Below are 13635 nucleotides of genomic sequence, written 5' to 3'. Positions count from 1 at the left end.
GTCATGATTTACATCCCTTCATTCATGCATTTAGTTCATTGAACAAATATTTATTGAGCACCTACTACATGCTGGGTGCTGTTCGAGGGGCTGGGGATGCATCCAAGAACAAAACCAGATCCCTGTTCCCTTGGAGCTCAAACATCTTATTTCCTTGAAGTTTGGCTCTCCTGTGCCCCCACTTAGTGACTTTCTACCCTGCTTCCTCCAGGCTCACCAGTCAGAACCCGAGTCATTACTGCCCCTTCCCTTTCCCTCCTCCCATCAGTCCTCTCTTCCTCCCCGTGTCTCTCCAGTCGCTATCTCTCCCTTCCCCCCTCCCCTCTCATCTGTCTCCTGGGGAATCTTATAGAACCATCTGTAGGTGGGCCCACGTGACTTACCTGTATAGGGAAGGTGAGCTGCAAGGACACCGGACTCTCTGAATCTAGCTTTTTGAATATTAAAAGTTACTTTAGGGCTTCCCTGGTGGCGCAGTGGTTGAGAGTCCGCCTGCCGATGCAGGGGACGCAGGTTCGTGCCCCGGTCCGGGAGGATCCCACGTGCCGCGGTGGAGCGGCTGGGCCCGTGAGCCATGGCCGCTGAGCCTGTGCGTCCGGAGCCTGTACTCCGCAACGGGAGAGGCCGGCCCGCGAACCACAAAAAAAAAAAAAATTACTTTAAAGCATGGAAAATAGCCTGTTTTCTTTAGGTGAACGTAACATGTACTCAATGTAAAAAAGGATGAGACAAAAGTAAAAAGTAGCCCCCTATCCTTATACTTCAAATTAACTTGTCAACAATTTGACGTATTTCCTCCAAGATTCTTTTTTCTTTTTTTTTTTTAAAGCAATTTTAGTGTGAAATTTAACACCTAAGTAAGTACATAATATATAAATGTACGCTTTAAGGCAGTTGTTCTCAGTTGGCAATTTTGTTCCTCAGGGGACATTTGGCAATGTCTGGAGGCCTTTGGGGTTGTCACCACTGGGTGGGAGGATGAGGCACTATTGGCATCTACTGTGGGTAGAGGCCAGGGATGCTGCTAAACATCCTACAGTGCACAAGACAGCCCCATGACACCCGCAACAATGACTTATCCATCCCCAGAAGCTAACACGGCCAAGGTTGAGGAGCCCTGCTTTAATGGATAAATTATGAAGGGAACACCCATGTCTGTCACTCAGGTCAAGGAATTGAACCTTACCGGTCCTACCCCTCCACCAGAAGTCCCTAGACCCCTTGCCTTCCTCCCTAGAGATAATCCCATCCAGATATCTTTTTTTCCAGATGTTTGCATATTTACATTTTCACTCAGTAAGAAGCCAGGGGCATTTTTGTATCAGTAAATATTCTTCTGCACACCTTCTAAGTTTTATTTTATTACATGGATGCACCATAATTCAGTTAATCAACCCCCTATTAAGGAATATTTAGGTTGTATCAATTTTTTAATATTTATATCCAAAGCTTAAATTATACTGTCACTATGAGAAATATCCTGGTGACTAAATCTTTGCCCACTTATTTAACTATTTCCTTTTGGTAAATACTGGAAGTGGCGTTGCTGTGTCAGAGGTTATAGACATACTTAAGGCTTTGCCACATTTCCCAAATTGCTATCCTGACAGTCTGTACCAACTTTATCTTCCCATTAGCTGAGTTTGAGGGCTTATTTTCTTATAATTCTGCTAACACAAAGCATTATCATGCAAATTTTTAACAATTTCTTAGGTTCAAATAGTATTTGTGACCTTTCGATGTTATTGCCTATTTACATTTATTTCTTACTGAATTGCTTTTTAATTTGCCCAGTTTGGGACGGAAGAGATGTTTGTCTTTTTCTTCATTAGTTGTGAGTCCTCTTTACATATTAAGGACATTAAGATGTTGTCATAGATGTTTAAAATATCTTCCCCAGTTCTAATTGGCCTTTTGAGTTTAAAGACTACCCCTCCTAGAGAGCATTCCATCACAGCCAGTATATCCACCTGCCACCACCCCTTCCTGACTACTCATTTTCTGGAAAGTATGCTTTCAGTTAAGATTTAGAAAGATTGAGATCGAGGTGGGAGTTCTTGAGGTGAGAAGGGTAGGGCTCTGCTAGGGAAGCAGGGAGTGACTGCTGCCCAGTCTTGGGGTGTGCAGGCTTAAGTCAGGGCACAGATGGTGGGGCAAGTATCAGAGTTATCAGAGTCTGCCTACCCTTTTTGTTAGGGGGTGTCTGTGTCAAGAAGTAAAGCAGGCCTTCCCTCAGCAGAAGCCAGGGCTACCTTTTCTCCGTTTACCACCATTTCTCTTGTCCACCAGTTTTTGGTTTTCTGCTGGTAACTTTGAATTTCTATCGCTTTGTTTATCTGATGGGTATTCTTTTTTAAATTAATTAATTTATTTATTCTTGGCTGCATTGGGTCTTCGTTGCTGCGTGTGGGCTTTCTCTAGTTGCGGTGAGCGGGCTTCTCATTGCTGTGGTTTCTCTTGTTGCAGAGCACGGGCTCTAGGTGCACGGGCTTTTGCAGTTATGGCACGCAGGCTCAGTAGTTGTGGGTCTCGGGCTCTAGAGCGCGGGCTCAGTGGCTGTGGCGCATGGACTTAGTTGCTCGGCTGCATGTGGGATCTTCTTGGATCAGGGCTTGAACCTGTGTCCCTTGCACTGGCAGGCAGATTCTTAACTGCTGCACCACCAGGGAAGTCCCTCTGATGGGTATTCTAATGAGGTGTCAAGAGAGTGCCCAGCACAGAGCAAGTCCTCAATAAATATTTGTGGACTAAATGAGAGACTGCACTGAGGTTGCCTGCACGATCTGAAGGTGCCCTGCCTCTCTGACAGTGGGTCCTGTTACCTGACTGGTGGGCAGAAACAACCCGTCTCTCTCTCTTTGGGAGTCCCAGATGCCCCATCTCCTCTTCTCTCTGCTACCTCTCTAGGTGAACAGCCCCACCAGCACTCATGCATCCCTGTCAGAATCTGAGATGTGTTCTGCTCCCACCACCACTTCTGCCTTCCCCACCCAGATGCCTGTCAGTAGACCCCAGGCCTGCTACCTGTGTCCTCACCATCTTCCACCTGGACTTAAAAAAAAATTGTGTTAAAATACACATAATATAGGGCTTCCCTGGTGGCACAGTTGTTGAGAGTCCACCTGCCGATGCAGGGGACACGGGTTCGTGCCCCGGTCCGGGAAGATCCCACATGCCGTGGAGCAGCTGGGCCCGTGAGCCATGGCCGCTGAGCCTGCGTGTCCGGAGCCTGTGCTCCGCAACGGGAGAGGCCACAACAGTGAGAGGCCCGCGTACCGCAAAAAAAAAAAAAAAAAAAAAAGACGTATTGCTCAACTCACTCAATTGATGTCATGGCCTGCTAATGGGTCCCAATTTGCAGTTTGAAAAACACCACCCTAGGGACTTCCCTGACGGTCCAGTGGTTAGGACTCTGCGCTTCCACTGCAGGGGGCACGGGTTCGATCCCTGGTCAGGGAACTAAGATCCTGCATGCTGTGCAGTGTGGTCAAAAAACAAAAAAGAGAAAGAAAAAGAAAAACACTACCTTACAGCCATGGGTGACTGTGGTCTCGGAGTGTGGGTTGAGTTGGGGTGGGTAGGCTGGGGAAGAGCCTTCCCATGGCGGGTTCACTCCCCTTCACTAAGTCATTCAGTCTGGAGGCACACCCTAGGGCTCCAGCATGATTCTCACGGATGCCTGCTGGCCCCCAGTTCTGCAGAGTAATCTGGGGAGAGGATGTAATCCCCTCCCCCAACCCCAGCACGAGCTGTGAGCTCTCCTGTATCTTTAACTATTGAGTCTGTTTATTTACAGACATAACGCCACATCTCTCAAGGCCAGAATTGATGATCAAGGACAGGACAGGTCTAAATCCATGATGAGGAAGGAACTGTTTCCTAATTAGCAGCCTGACGTCCTCTTCCTTGGTGTCTGTAAGTCATGTGATCGTGCCGGGTTAACGTTTCATTTCTTTCTGGCTCTTCTTTGGGGCTGTAGAGCCTATCAGTGACCACTCGCTTCATGTCATTTTACTGCCAAGGGAGATAAGGCCTTAGAGAGGTGACAAGTTCACTTAGTAGCGCCGGCTGTTTGAATGACTCCAAAACCATGTGTTTAACCTCTGCTGGAGCCACACCAACACGGCCCCCAAGGGGATTCAGAATGATTCAGCCAGGGCAGGCCTGGGCAACCTTTAAGAAGATAACAGGGCCCCCCAAGGACACCTGCCCGCCATTGTACTTTCTTTCATCCCCTCTTTCTGTTGACATGTAGCCATTCTGTGAATGCAGTCTCTGGCGTTCTCTGAGAAGAGCCGTTCTGTCCTCTAGTGAGGAAGTGAACTTGCAGTCAACTTGGGAAAGAAAAGGACCCATTCCTTTGGCACCCGATTACTGGGCACCTTGCTATATTCTGGGGTTCCTAACATGAGGAAGGCATGGTGTCTGCTCTCTGAAGCTCACACTCTAGTAGGGGAGACCGACATAGAAACACACAGTTGTCCTGCTGTTCGATACTTGTAGTCACAGCTTGCAATCATCTCTGTGTGGGAGAGTCGGGGGAGGCTTATCTGAGCAGAGACAACTGAGCTGCCCGTTGAAGGATCAGTAGGAATTCACTAGATGCATCAGAGTGGGGCACAGAGGGGAGGGGAGGGGAAGTGACCTCACATTAAATGAGCGTGCTGTGTGCCAGGCAGCTCAGTCATCTTATCTTGTTTAATTTTCCCTACAGTCCCGTAGGGAGGTATTATTATGACCTTACAGATGAGGAAACTGAGATGTTCAATGAATTTCCTAAGAGGTTCTTCAAGCGTGGTACGAGGACTCTGGGGGAATCCCCAGGCCTTTGAGCAGGTCAGCAAGGTTAAAGCTATTTCCACAATAACACTACGATGCTATTTGCCATTTTCGCTGAGTCCATATTTGTACAACTGGTACAATAGCACTGGAAGGTGAAACTGTTGATGCCTTAAGACTAATGAGGGCTTTGGCACCAAATTGTACTAGTTGTTGTATTTTTCACCCTCGTGTAATTTGAAAAAAAAAAGCCAGTACTCACAGTTTGGGGGGAAAAAAAGCCAGTTTTACTGAAGAATGACCTTGATAAAGCAGTACAAATATTAATTTTATCAATCTTGATCTGGAGTTACACATGTTTGTAATATTTTCTGTGTTGAGATGGGAAGTATGCACAGAGCATTCTGCTGCACCCTGGAAAATGAAGGTTGTTGCAAGAAAAAGCCCTGTGTGACCACTTGAGTGGCATGCTGAACTAGGCTTTTTTTTTTTTTTTTTTTTTTTTTAATGGAATACTGTTTTCACTTGAAAGAATGACTGACAAACTATGATCGTTCAGACTTGGGCATCTGATAGACATTTTCTTGAAAATGAGTGAGTGCGCTTGCCACTTTAAAAGCTGACGTTTATCATTTGTTGCCCATCATAAAATTTGAGCTTTCAAACAAAAATTGGAATTTTAGAAAGCTTCTGTCTTCCAGTTTCCCAGTATTTAATGTCTTTTCTGATGAGACTGATGGTGATATTAATGAATGTGATTTTTCAGTGTTATATAGCAAAACGTGTCAACATTTGGAAGGTCTGCATAACTCAGTGAGCAAAAACTTCCCAAATGAGCAATGCAGGATGTTACAGAATCATGTGTGGATAAAAGATTTATTCAAAATGCAAGATAGGACAACAGATTTTAATGTAACAGAGTACAAAATGTTCATCACTCTGCTTTCAGATTTCACACTGCAGCTAACCTTTAGGTTTAAGAAATACTACTTATTGAGGGCTTCCCTAGTGGCACAGTGGTTAAGAATCTGCCTGCCAATGCAGGGGACACGGGTTCAAGCCCTGGTTCAGGAAGCTCCCACATGCCACGGAGCAACTAAGCCCCCTGCGTCCCAACTACTGAGCCTTTGCTCTAGAGTCCGCGAGCCACAACTACTGAGCCTACGTGCTACAGCTACTGAAGCCCATGCGCCTAGAGCCTGTGCTCCACAACAAGAGAAGCCCCGGCAATGAGAAGACCGCGCACCGCAACGAAGAGTAGCCCCAGCTTGCCGCAACTTGAGAAAGCCCGCACGCAGCTACGAAGACCCAATGCAGCCAAAAATTAAAAAAAAAGAAAAAGAACTAATACTTATTGAGTTTTGGTGCAGTATCAAAGAAGGAGATCCACAATTATCTGAAAATTTATTAAAATGCATCTCCAGCTATATGTCTGGTTGGGTTTTTTTCACAGATGTCAACTAAAACAAGACATCTCAATGGACTGAATGTAGACAGGATAATGAGAATCCAGTGAGGCATTAAAGAGATTTGCAAAATGTAAACAGTGTCACTTTTCTCTTTCCTTTGTTTTGGAAGTTAGTTATTTTTCATAAAAATATGTCACTTATGTTAACATGTACTGGGCTTATTATTATTAATGTAATATTAATTACTAAATAAATATTTTTAAATGCCTCAGTTTTAACCTTGAATACAGTAAAAGTTGATAGATACAAGTTACCTTAGTAAAAGCTCCTTAGGGCCCTCAATAAATTTTTTCCTATGGAAGTTTTTCTTTTTTTTAAATAAATAAAAAAATTTGTTTATTTATTTATTTATGGCTGTGTTGGGTCTTCGTGGCGAGCGGGGGCTACTCTTTGTTGTGGTGCATGGGCTTCTCATTGCGGTGGCTTCTCTTGTTGTGGAGCACGGACTCTAGGCGCATGGGCTTCAGTAGTTGTGGCGCATGGGCTTAGTTGCTCCGCGGCGTGTGGGATCTTCCCGGACCAGGGCTGTAACCGGTGTCCCCTGCACTGGCAGGCGGATTCTTAACCGCTGCACCACCAGGGAAGCCCCGCCTCAATAATTTTTAAGAATGACATCCTGTGACCAAAAATTTGAGAACTGCTGCCCCTAGGGGATCCCAGAAAATAAGTATTCTATGGTGGTCTGTGTCATTCCAAAGTCCACGTGCTTTTCCCACAACAGTGATTTGCAGCAGGCGGTGAGAGGGGTTGGGGGCTCACCTTCTACCACTGGTGGAGGTTTCTCAGGATCTCTGAGGGGGCTCGTGGGGCTGAATCTTTGCCTTAAGTCTACCGATCCTCCCTCAGATGTTTCTTTCTCCTGGATTTTCCTTTGCTCCTTACTCTGTTGTTTCCTTCCTCCAAATCCTTTCCCCTACTTGGCTTGCGTCCTTGACCCACCTCTGCCCCCCCTTCTCTCCATGCTCTGAACCGGGCCACGGGAGCTGACCCTACAGAAGGGAAATGGACAATGCTCAGTTTCAGAGGAAGACTCGGGGGTCCTGGGAGATGTTTCCAGAGGCTTGAGGGGCTTTCATGGTCCAGACAGGACTCTGTAAACACTGAGCAGTCCAGGTGAGACCAAAGGCTTCTTACTGCAGGGTCTTGCACAGGCAGGGTTGAACCGGTGATCTTTCAGATCCAACCCAAATATAAGTTTTGTGTCTGGCGGAACACTTTTTTAAAAAAATTATTTTAAAAATTTATTTATTTTTATTTATTTATTTTTGGCTGCGTTGGGTCTTCGTTGCTGCGCGCGGGCTTTCTCTAGTTGCAGGAAGCGGGGGCTGCTCTTCATTGCAGTGCGCAGGCTTCTCATCGCAGTGGCTTCTCTTGTTGCGGAGCACGGGCTATAGGTGCACGGGCTTCAGTAGTTGTGGCTCGCAGGCTCTAGAGCGCAGGCTCAGTAGCTGTGGCGCACAGGCTTAGTTGCTCCAGCATGTGGGATCTTTCCGGACCAGGGCTTGAAACCATGTCCCCTGCATTGGCAGGCGGATTCTTAACCACTGTGCCGCCAGGGAAGCCCTGGCTGAACACTTTTAATCGTCCATTGAACACAGAATCATTTCTGTTCTGATGCTTAATGGAAGAGCCAGACGTGTTTAGCCCTTTCTGTGCCCCTCATTCACCCCTTAGGCCCAAACTCCAGAGGGAGCGCTCAGCAGTCTGCCGCCTGGGGCGCTGTGGCTCTTCCCAGCTATCACAGTATTAGTTCTTCTTGTTGTCTATCTCAAAGCCCTTCTGCATTCCCTCGGCCCAGCCCTCACGAGCAGGTAGGACAGCCTGCTTCAGATAGATACCTTCAAGGTGAGAGTGAGGTGGATCTTTTTAAAATTGAGGTAAAATTCACAGACCCTAAAAGTCACCATTTTAACCATTTAAAAGTGTACAGTATAAATGGTTTTTAGTATACTCACAATGTTGTACAACCATCATCACGATCTAATTCCATAACAGTTCATCACCCCAAAAAGAAATCTCCATTAAGCATTCACTTGCCATTCCCATCTCCCTCTAGGGCCCTGGAAACTACTAATCTATTTTCTGTCTCTGTGAATTTGCCTGTTCTGGACATTTCATATAAATGGAATCATACAATATGTGGAGATAGATTGTTTTAAAGAAGAATGGAATATTCTCTATGAAGATCATTCATTCTGAGAATCAGAAACTTTACAATTTAAAAACTTTACTTAGAAAGTCAGGAGTAACAATAACAAACTCATTAAGAAGAGTCAGGCTGGGTATTTTCCTTTAAACAGTCCTTCCGATGGGGCTGCTGTTTGTCCGTCCCAGAGCTGAGAGATGTGTGTGATTGGCATTGGGCTTTCATTGCAGACTGGTGGGATTCTCAGAGACTCGTGGGTTTTGTAAGGTTTCCTTTGGCGGGTGAGGTGCAGTGCAGGTCTTGGAACTGGCCCTCACTTGGGGAAGGCGCAGGTTGGGGTACGTCTCTTCACTCCCCCTCTGTGTCTCTCGTAGGGGTGAAGAAGAGAACCAAAGTCATCAAGAACAACGTGAACCCCGTGTGGAATGAGGTATGTGAGCTTCCTACCTTCCCTCCTTTCCTCCCTCTGCTGCCACTGTCTCTGCAGGGACGAGTCAGGGGGCTCAGGCAGAGGCAGCTTTCTCAGAGGTGTTGTCATGGAGAGGAGGGGCTCTGGTCCGGTGTGCCAACGAAATCCTCCTGGCACCTGGGAGGAGGGGTGGTGGCCTGGCCTGCGGTCTCCCCTGTGCTGTGGGTACGGTGTGGAGAGGAGTGAGGGGTCCCTTGTCTCCGCTTCTTTCAGCTCTGGCCAGCCAGGAGGAGGGTGTCTAGGGCTGTCTTACCTGCTTTTTCTCCCTTACACAGGGCCGTTGTCCTTGCCCAGAACTACCTCCTCCCCACAGCCCTCCCTGATTCATCAGGTCCTCCTCTGGTTCCTGCCCTCTCAACCAGCTTGCTTTCTTTCTTTTTTTTTTTTTTTCCCTTTGGGTTAAATTTAATACACTGTTTCAGAAAAACTGACAATGTTTAGGTAGTTTAAACTACAGGAAATAATTGCCTATTTGCAGTAAATCATCTGTGCAAATGATTTACTTAAGGCATGTTGCAATAGCCTTTAATAATTTTAATCAGTAAATCTATGTTGGCAGATGCCCATTTATTTGCTCACCAACTCAAGCTCTTGCTGGTCAGGGTATTATCTGTGCAGAGATTTGTCATTCTCTAATTGCAAAAGAATTGGCTCCCGTCTGCTACATAACTTGCTCTTGTTCGAGCCTTAGTCAACCAGCTTTCTTTATATGGCGCCCTGGTGGTCTTTGGAAGCCCTATCCTTGTGTGGATGGGGTTGGGATGCATGGGGTGCCTTTGCTCTGAGGAGGGTCCTGGGGTCTCTGGAGACCAAGGTGGCACTAATGCATGCTGTCACCAGGCGCCGGGCTGCCCCATGAGCACACTGATCTTGGGCCCTGAGGGTCACCTGGAAGTTTTCCCAGCTGTGCTCCTGGTGACTGGTGGAATTGAGTTGGGGAGGGGGTCATGGGGGTCTGGTCTCCTACCCTCTTCCGCTGCCTTCAGCTCTCGCTGTCCCTTCTGAAGCTCTGAGACCCTGCTACTCATGTATTCATTCCTTCACTCATGCATCCTTCCCTTCACCAGTAGTGGTCACAGATGCCTGCTTAGTGCCCCAGGGGGACCTGTGGGGACCAGACACAGTCTCTTCTAGGGGTCCATAGGTTAAGACATCTTTTCTCTTTTTCTTCCAGGGCTTTGAGTGGGACCTCAAGGGTGTCCCCCTGGACCAAGGCTCCGAGCTTCACGTGGTGGTCAAAGACCATGAGACGATGGGGAGGAACAGGTGAGGCGGTGAGGGGGACTCTGGCCTGTGGGTGTGTATGGGTAGGGTCGTGGCGGATGTAGACTACAGAATGTGGACTCTGGAGAGCTGGTGTTTAGTGAAGACCTGCCACTAGTGGGCCTGGCCCGGTGGTAGATCTGGGGGAGAGGGCTGGCTGCAGTCTCAGGAACTCAGCCGTGGGTAAATCTGAGAGCTTCCCAAGTGACAGGGAAGGAAGATGGGCTAGAATCAGATGTGCATGTGTTTCCCCAGACAGCCTGTGCCCCAGGGAGCAGGGAAGAAAAGGCTCTCTGGGTCCTGCTGCAGCCCTGAGGTGCCTGGCACGGCCCTCTCTCCCTGCCCAGCACAGGCTAGGGAGGGCAGTGGCACATGGCGCGAGGCAGGCCGAGCGATGGCTTCATGGAAGAGGTGGGACTCGAGGTGAGAGTTGTGGTTTAGAAGTCGGAACAGTAATGACGACCCACACTGACTGCCCACCGTCCTGTGGCAGTGTCTTCTGGTGATATTTCATGTACGTAGTAGGGATGGTTTCCAGGCAGGGGCAATAGTAGGAGCAGAGTTCAGAGTTTTGTGGTGGCAAAAGTAGGCTCTCGAGTCGGGCGATGGGTCCTTCCTCGTGTATGGAGCTCCTGGGCCTTGTGTGTGCTGGTGGCGGGGTGGGCAGGGCCAGCCAGCTTGCAGACTGATGGCCCTGTTGACTGTGGGTAGGGTGACCTGGGAGACACAGCCTGAGAGCGCTCAGTGCCGGAACCTTGAATGTCAGGGCGGGGCTTCAGCCGGTCCCTGCTAGGCCTGACGGGGGTGCAGCTGTGTGAGGGGCCGGCAGGGGTGGGTTCATGCTCTTGGTGCCATTCGCTGAGGTTTGGACCCGAGGATCGGGCATGGGCTTGCTGTTTTGTGACCTGCTGACAGTAGAGCCTTTGTTTGGGAACTGGGTCAGCTGGTGTCTGGGGCCCGGCTGTGTTTCCCTGGCAGGGCGAGAGTGGGAGAGGGAAAGAGGGAGGATTCAGAGACCTGGGGAAGGCCGACAGGGGTCTCAGCCTCCCAGACATCTGGAAAGTTTGAAATCTTAAAAAGCTTGGAAGAAAAACGCAGCCAGCACGGTCTCTCTGTGTCTCTGCCGGCTGTGGGTGCAGCGCGTGATACGTGTGGGGAGGATGGAGGCGCTTCCACTGGGCCCTCCCAAGGTAGGGCTAAAAGGTGTGGGTCCAGGGCGTCTTGGGTCCATCTTGTCCAGCCTGGACCTCAGCAGCCCCCACCTGCACAGGGTGCAGGTTCCTGCAGGGGCTGGAACTCATTCACACTGTTACCTCAGCACAGGTATTTCATGGAAAAAAGGCAGCTTCTGACAAGCATGAACGGTGGACCTACAGGTGAGGGAGGAGCAATGCTGGACTCTGGGTGGTCCTGGAAGGCTTCCTGGAGGAGGGCCACACAGACTGACTCGGAGGCCAGGGTTGGCTTTAGAGAGGAGAGGAAGGGAGGGCCTTCCACAGTTTGGGCATGGAGGGCAGCAGGCTAAGGCCTTACATGTGGGATTCAGTCACATGACTTGTGCAGCCCAGTGAGAAGGGAGCAATGGGGCCAGGTTGGGAGGGGGCCTCTGACACCAGGCTGAGGATAATAATAGCAAACCCACAACAGCTGATGTTTACCAAGAGCTTAGCCAAGTGTCTGGCCCTGTGCTGAGTCTTTATATAAAAGATCTTTTTTAATCGTTAGGTGTTACTATTAGACTTGTCATTATTACGGAGGGAAACTGAGGCTCCAGGAGATTAATTTCCTCGAAGGCTACTGATGGCAGAGCTGTGATTGAAGGGCAGGTCTGCAACATGGTCAGAATCACGGAGCCCCTGCGCCTCTCAGGGGCTCCCGGAAGCCCCAGGCAGGTGCTGGGCCCTTCTAGAGAGAGCGTAGCAAGGCAAAGGCATGCAGAGGAAACACATGTTTCACTTTCATGATCACATTCAGTACTTTTCAGGCCCTGTGGGGAGATTTCTAAGACCATGAAGGCAGCAGGGGATGAGAACATATTTTTGATCAATTCAAGGGCCAGGCTAGACCTCGGGGTGATAGCAGGCCAGTGCCACACATGGGCCGGCCTGGCTCCGTGGGTTGGAGATCACAGCAGGGGCAGGCTGTCTCGCACATTGGAGCCCTCTCGTTGGCCCCTGTGGATGTCCTCTGGCTCCTGGGGGCAAGTCAGCTCCCTGAACACCAGTTTCCCACATGACCAGGTAGGTCACTTGAGAGGCCAGTGTGCTGGAAATCAGTTCCTCACACAGCAATTTGCAGAAGAACTAATTCACAAAGCTTCCCGATTCACCAGAAACTTCTTTCTGATAACTACTTGAATGTAATTTTTGAGTTTTTCAAACATTTATCTCAATTTTGCATTTCTAGTGATTAAAAATTAAATTTTAATTCAACTAACTTTAAACTTACATTCACAAACATCTGAAGAATTTCAGAAATAATAGAATTTTAGCTTTGCTATCGGAGCCTCGGAGCCAGTGGGGTATGCAGGCTGGAGAGCAGTTTGCTTGGATGGAAGATGCATGAGGGGAAACCCACTGGAGTAGCGGGAGGGAGGCAGGTACCCACAGGGTGCTTCTGTAAGGCCCTCATGGTTAGAGCGCACAGTACGTTCATGCTGCTCATGAAATGTGAGAAAAGAATCCCAGTTAAGGGCTTCCCTGGTGGCGCAGTGGTTGAGAGTCCGCCTGCCGATGCAGGGGACACGGGTTCATGACCCGGTCCGGGAAGATCCCACATGCTGCGGAGCGGCTGGGCCCGTGAGCCATGGCCACTGAGCCTGCGCGTCCGGAGCCTGTGCTCCGCAACGGGAGAGGCCACAACAGTGAGAGACCCGCGTACCACAACAAAACAAAACAAAACAAAAACAAACCAGTTAATTAAAAGTATTAAAAAGTCTAATGCTGTAAAAGTAAGAAGCATTTCCAGGAAGTGGAAAGAGCAACCATGTGATATTTTACGTTCTAAAAGAGAAAAGGGAAAAAAAGTCAGTGAATTCAATTCAATGAACGTTTTACATAGAACACCTACTCACTACCCTCAAGTTGGCAGTGTCTGGTCAGGAAGCAAACAGGGAGATAACAGTTGTGACGGTGACCGCTGCCATCTGACTGCCCTCAGTTTCAGTGAAATCCACAGGGCCGTCATGCAGCAGTTCCTTCCTTCCTGGCAGTCCTGGGTGGGCTGTGAGCCCACCTAGGGTCCTCCTCGGTCTTCTTCCGAGCGAGGTGCAGCACAGCCCTCCACAGTCTCCCTCTGTCTCCTCTCCGTCTTCTGAACCTCCATCCTCTGCCTCCACCTGTTTCTAGAGTCCCCTCAATGCCTCACTCATTCTTTACCGCCCCTCACTCACACCTCTGTCTCCACAGGTCTGTGGTTTTGCTCCTTTTCCTTCCTGGCCCCTCTCCGTTTATTCCTTCTGTCCTCTGACTCTCCCCCACTTTCACTCTCTTCTCTATCCCCAGGGCTTC

At 48.8% G+C, this 13635-nt stretch overlaps 1 protein-coding gene across 13 annotated transcripts in view; it reads left to right on the top strand.

The window, feature by feature from the left end:
- DYSF (dysferlin) overlaps positions 1-13635 on the top strand; it is a 222354-nt gene that overhangs the window by 14348 nt on the left and 194371 nt on the right. For all 13 annotated transcript variants that reach the window (XM_029231978.1, XM_029231975.1, XM_029231971.1 and 10 more), the window contains exons 2-3: positions 8769-8824; positions 10038-10129. In XM_029231978.1, coding sequence (XP_029087811.1) covers positions 8769-8824; positions 10038-10129 — 148 coding nt within the window. The remainder of the gene's footprint in view (positions 1-8768; positions 8825-10037; positions 10130-13635) is intronic.

This window comes from Monodon monoceros, unplaced genomic scaffold (genome assembly GCF_005190385.1).
Source record: "Monodon monoceros isolate NGI ecotype Baffin Bay Population unplaced genomic scaffold, NGI_Narwhal_1 Super_Scaffold_19, whole genome shotgun sequence".
In the NCBI taxonomy this organism is placed as follows: domain Eukaryota; kingdom Metazoa; phylum Chordata; class Mammalia; order Artiodactyla; family Monodontidae; genus Monodon; species Monodon monoceros.
This window is presented reverse-complemented; position numbering and strand designations above follow the sequence as displayed.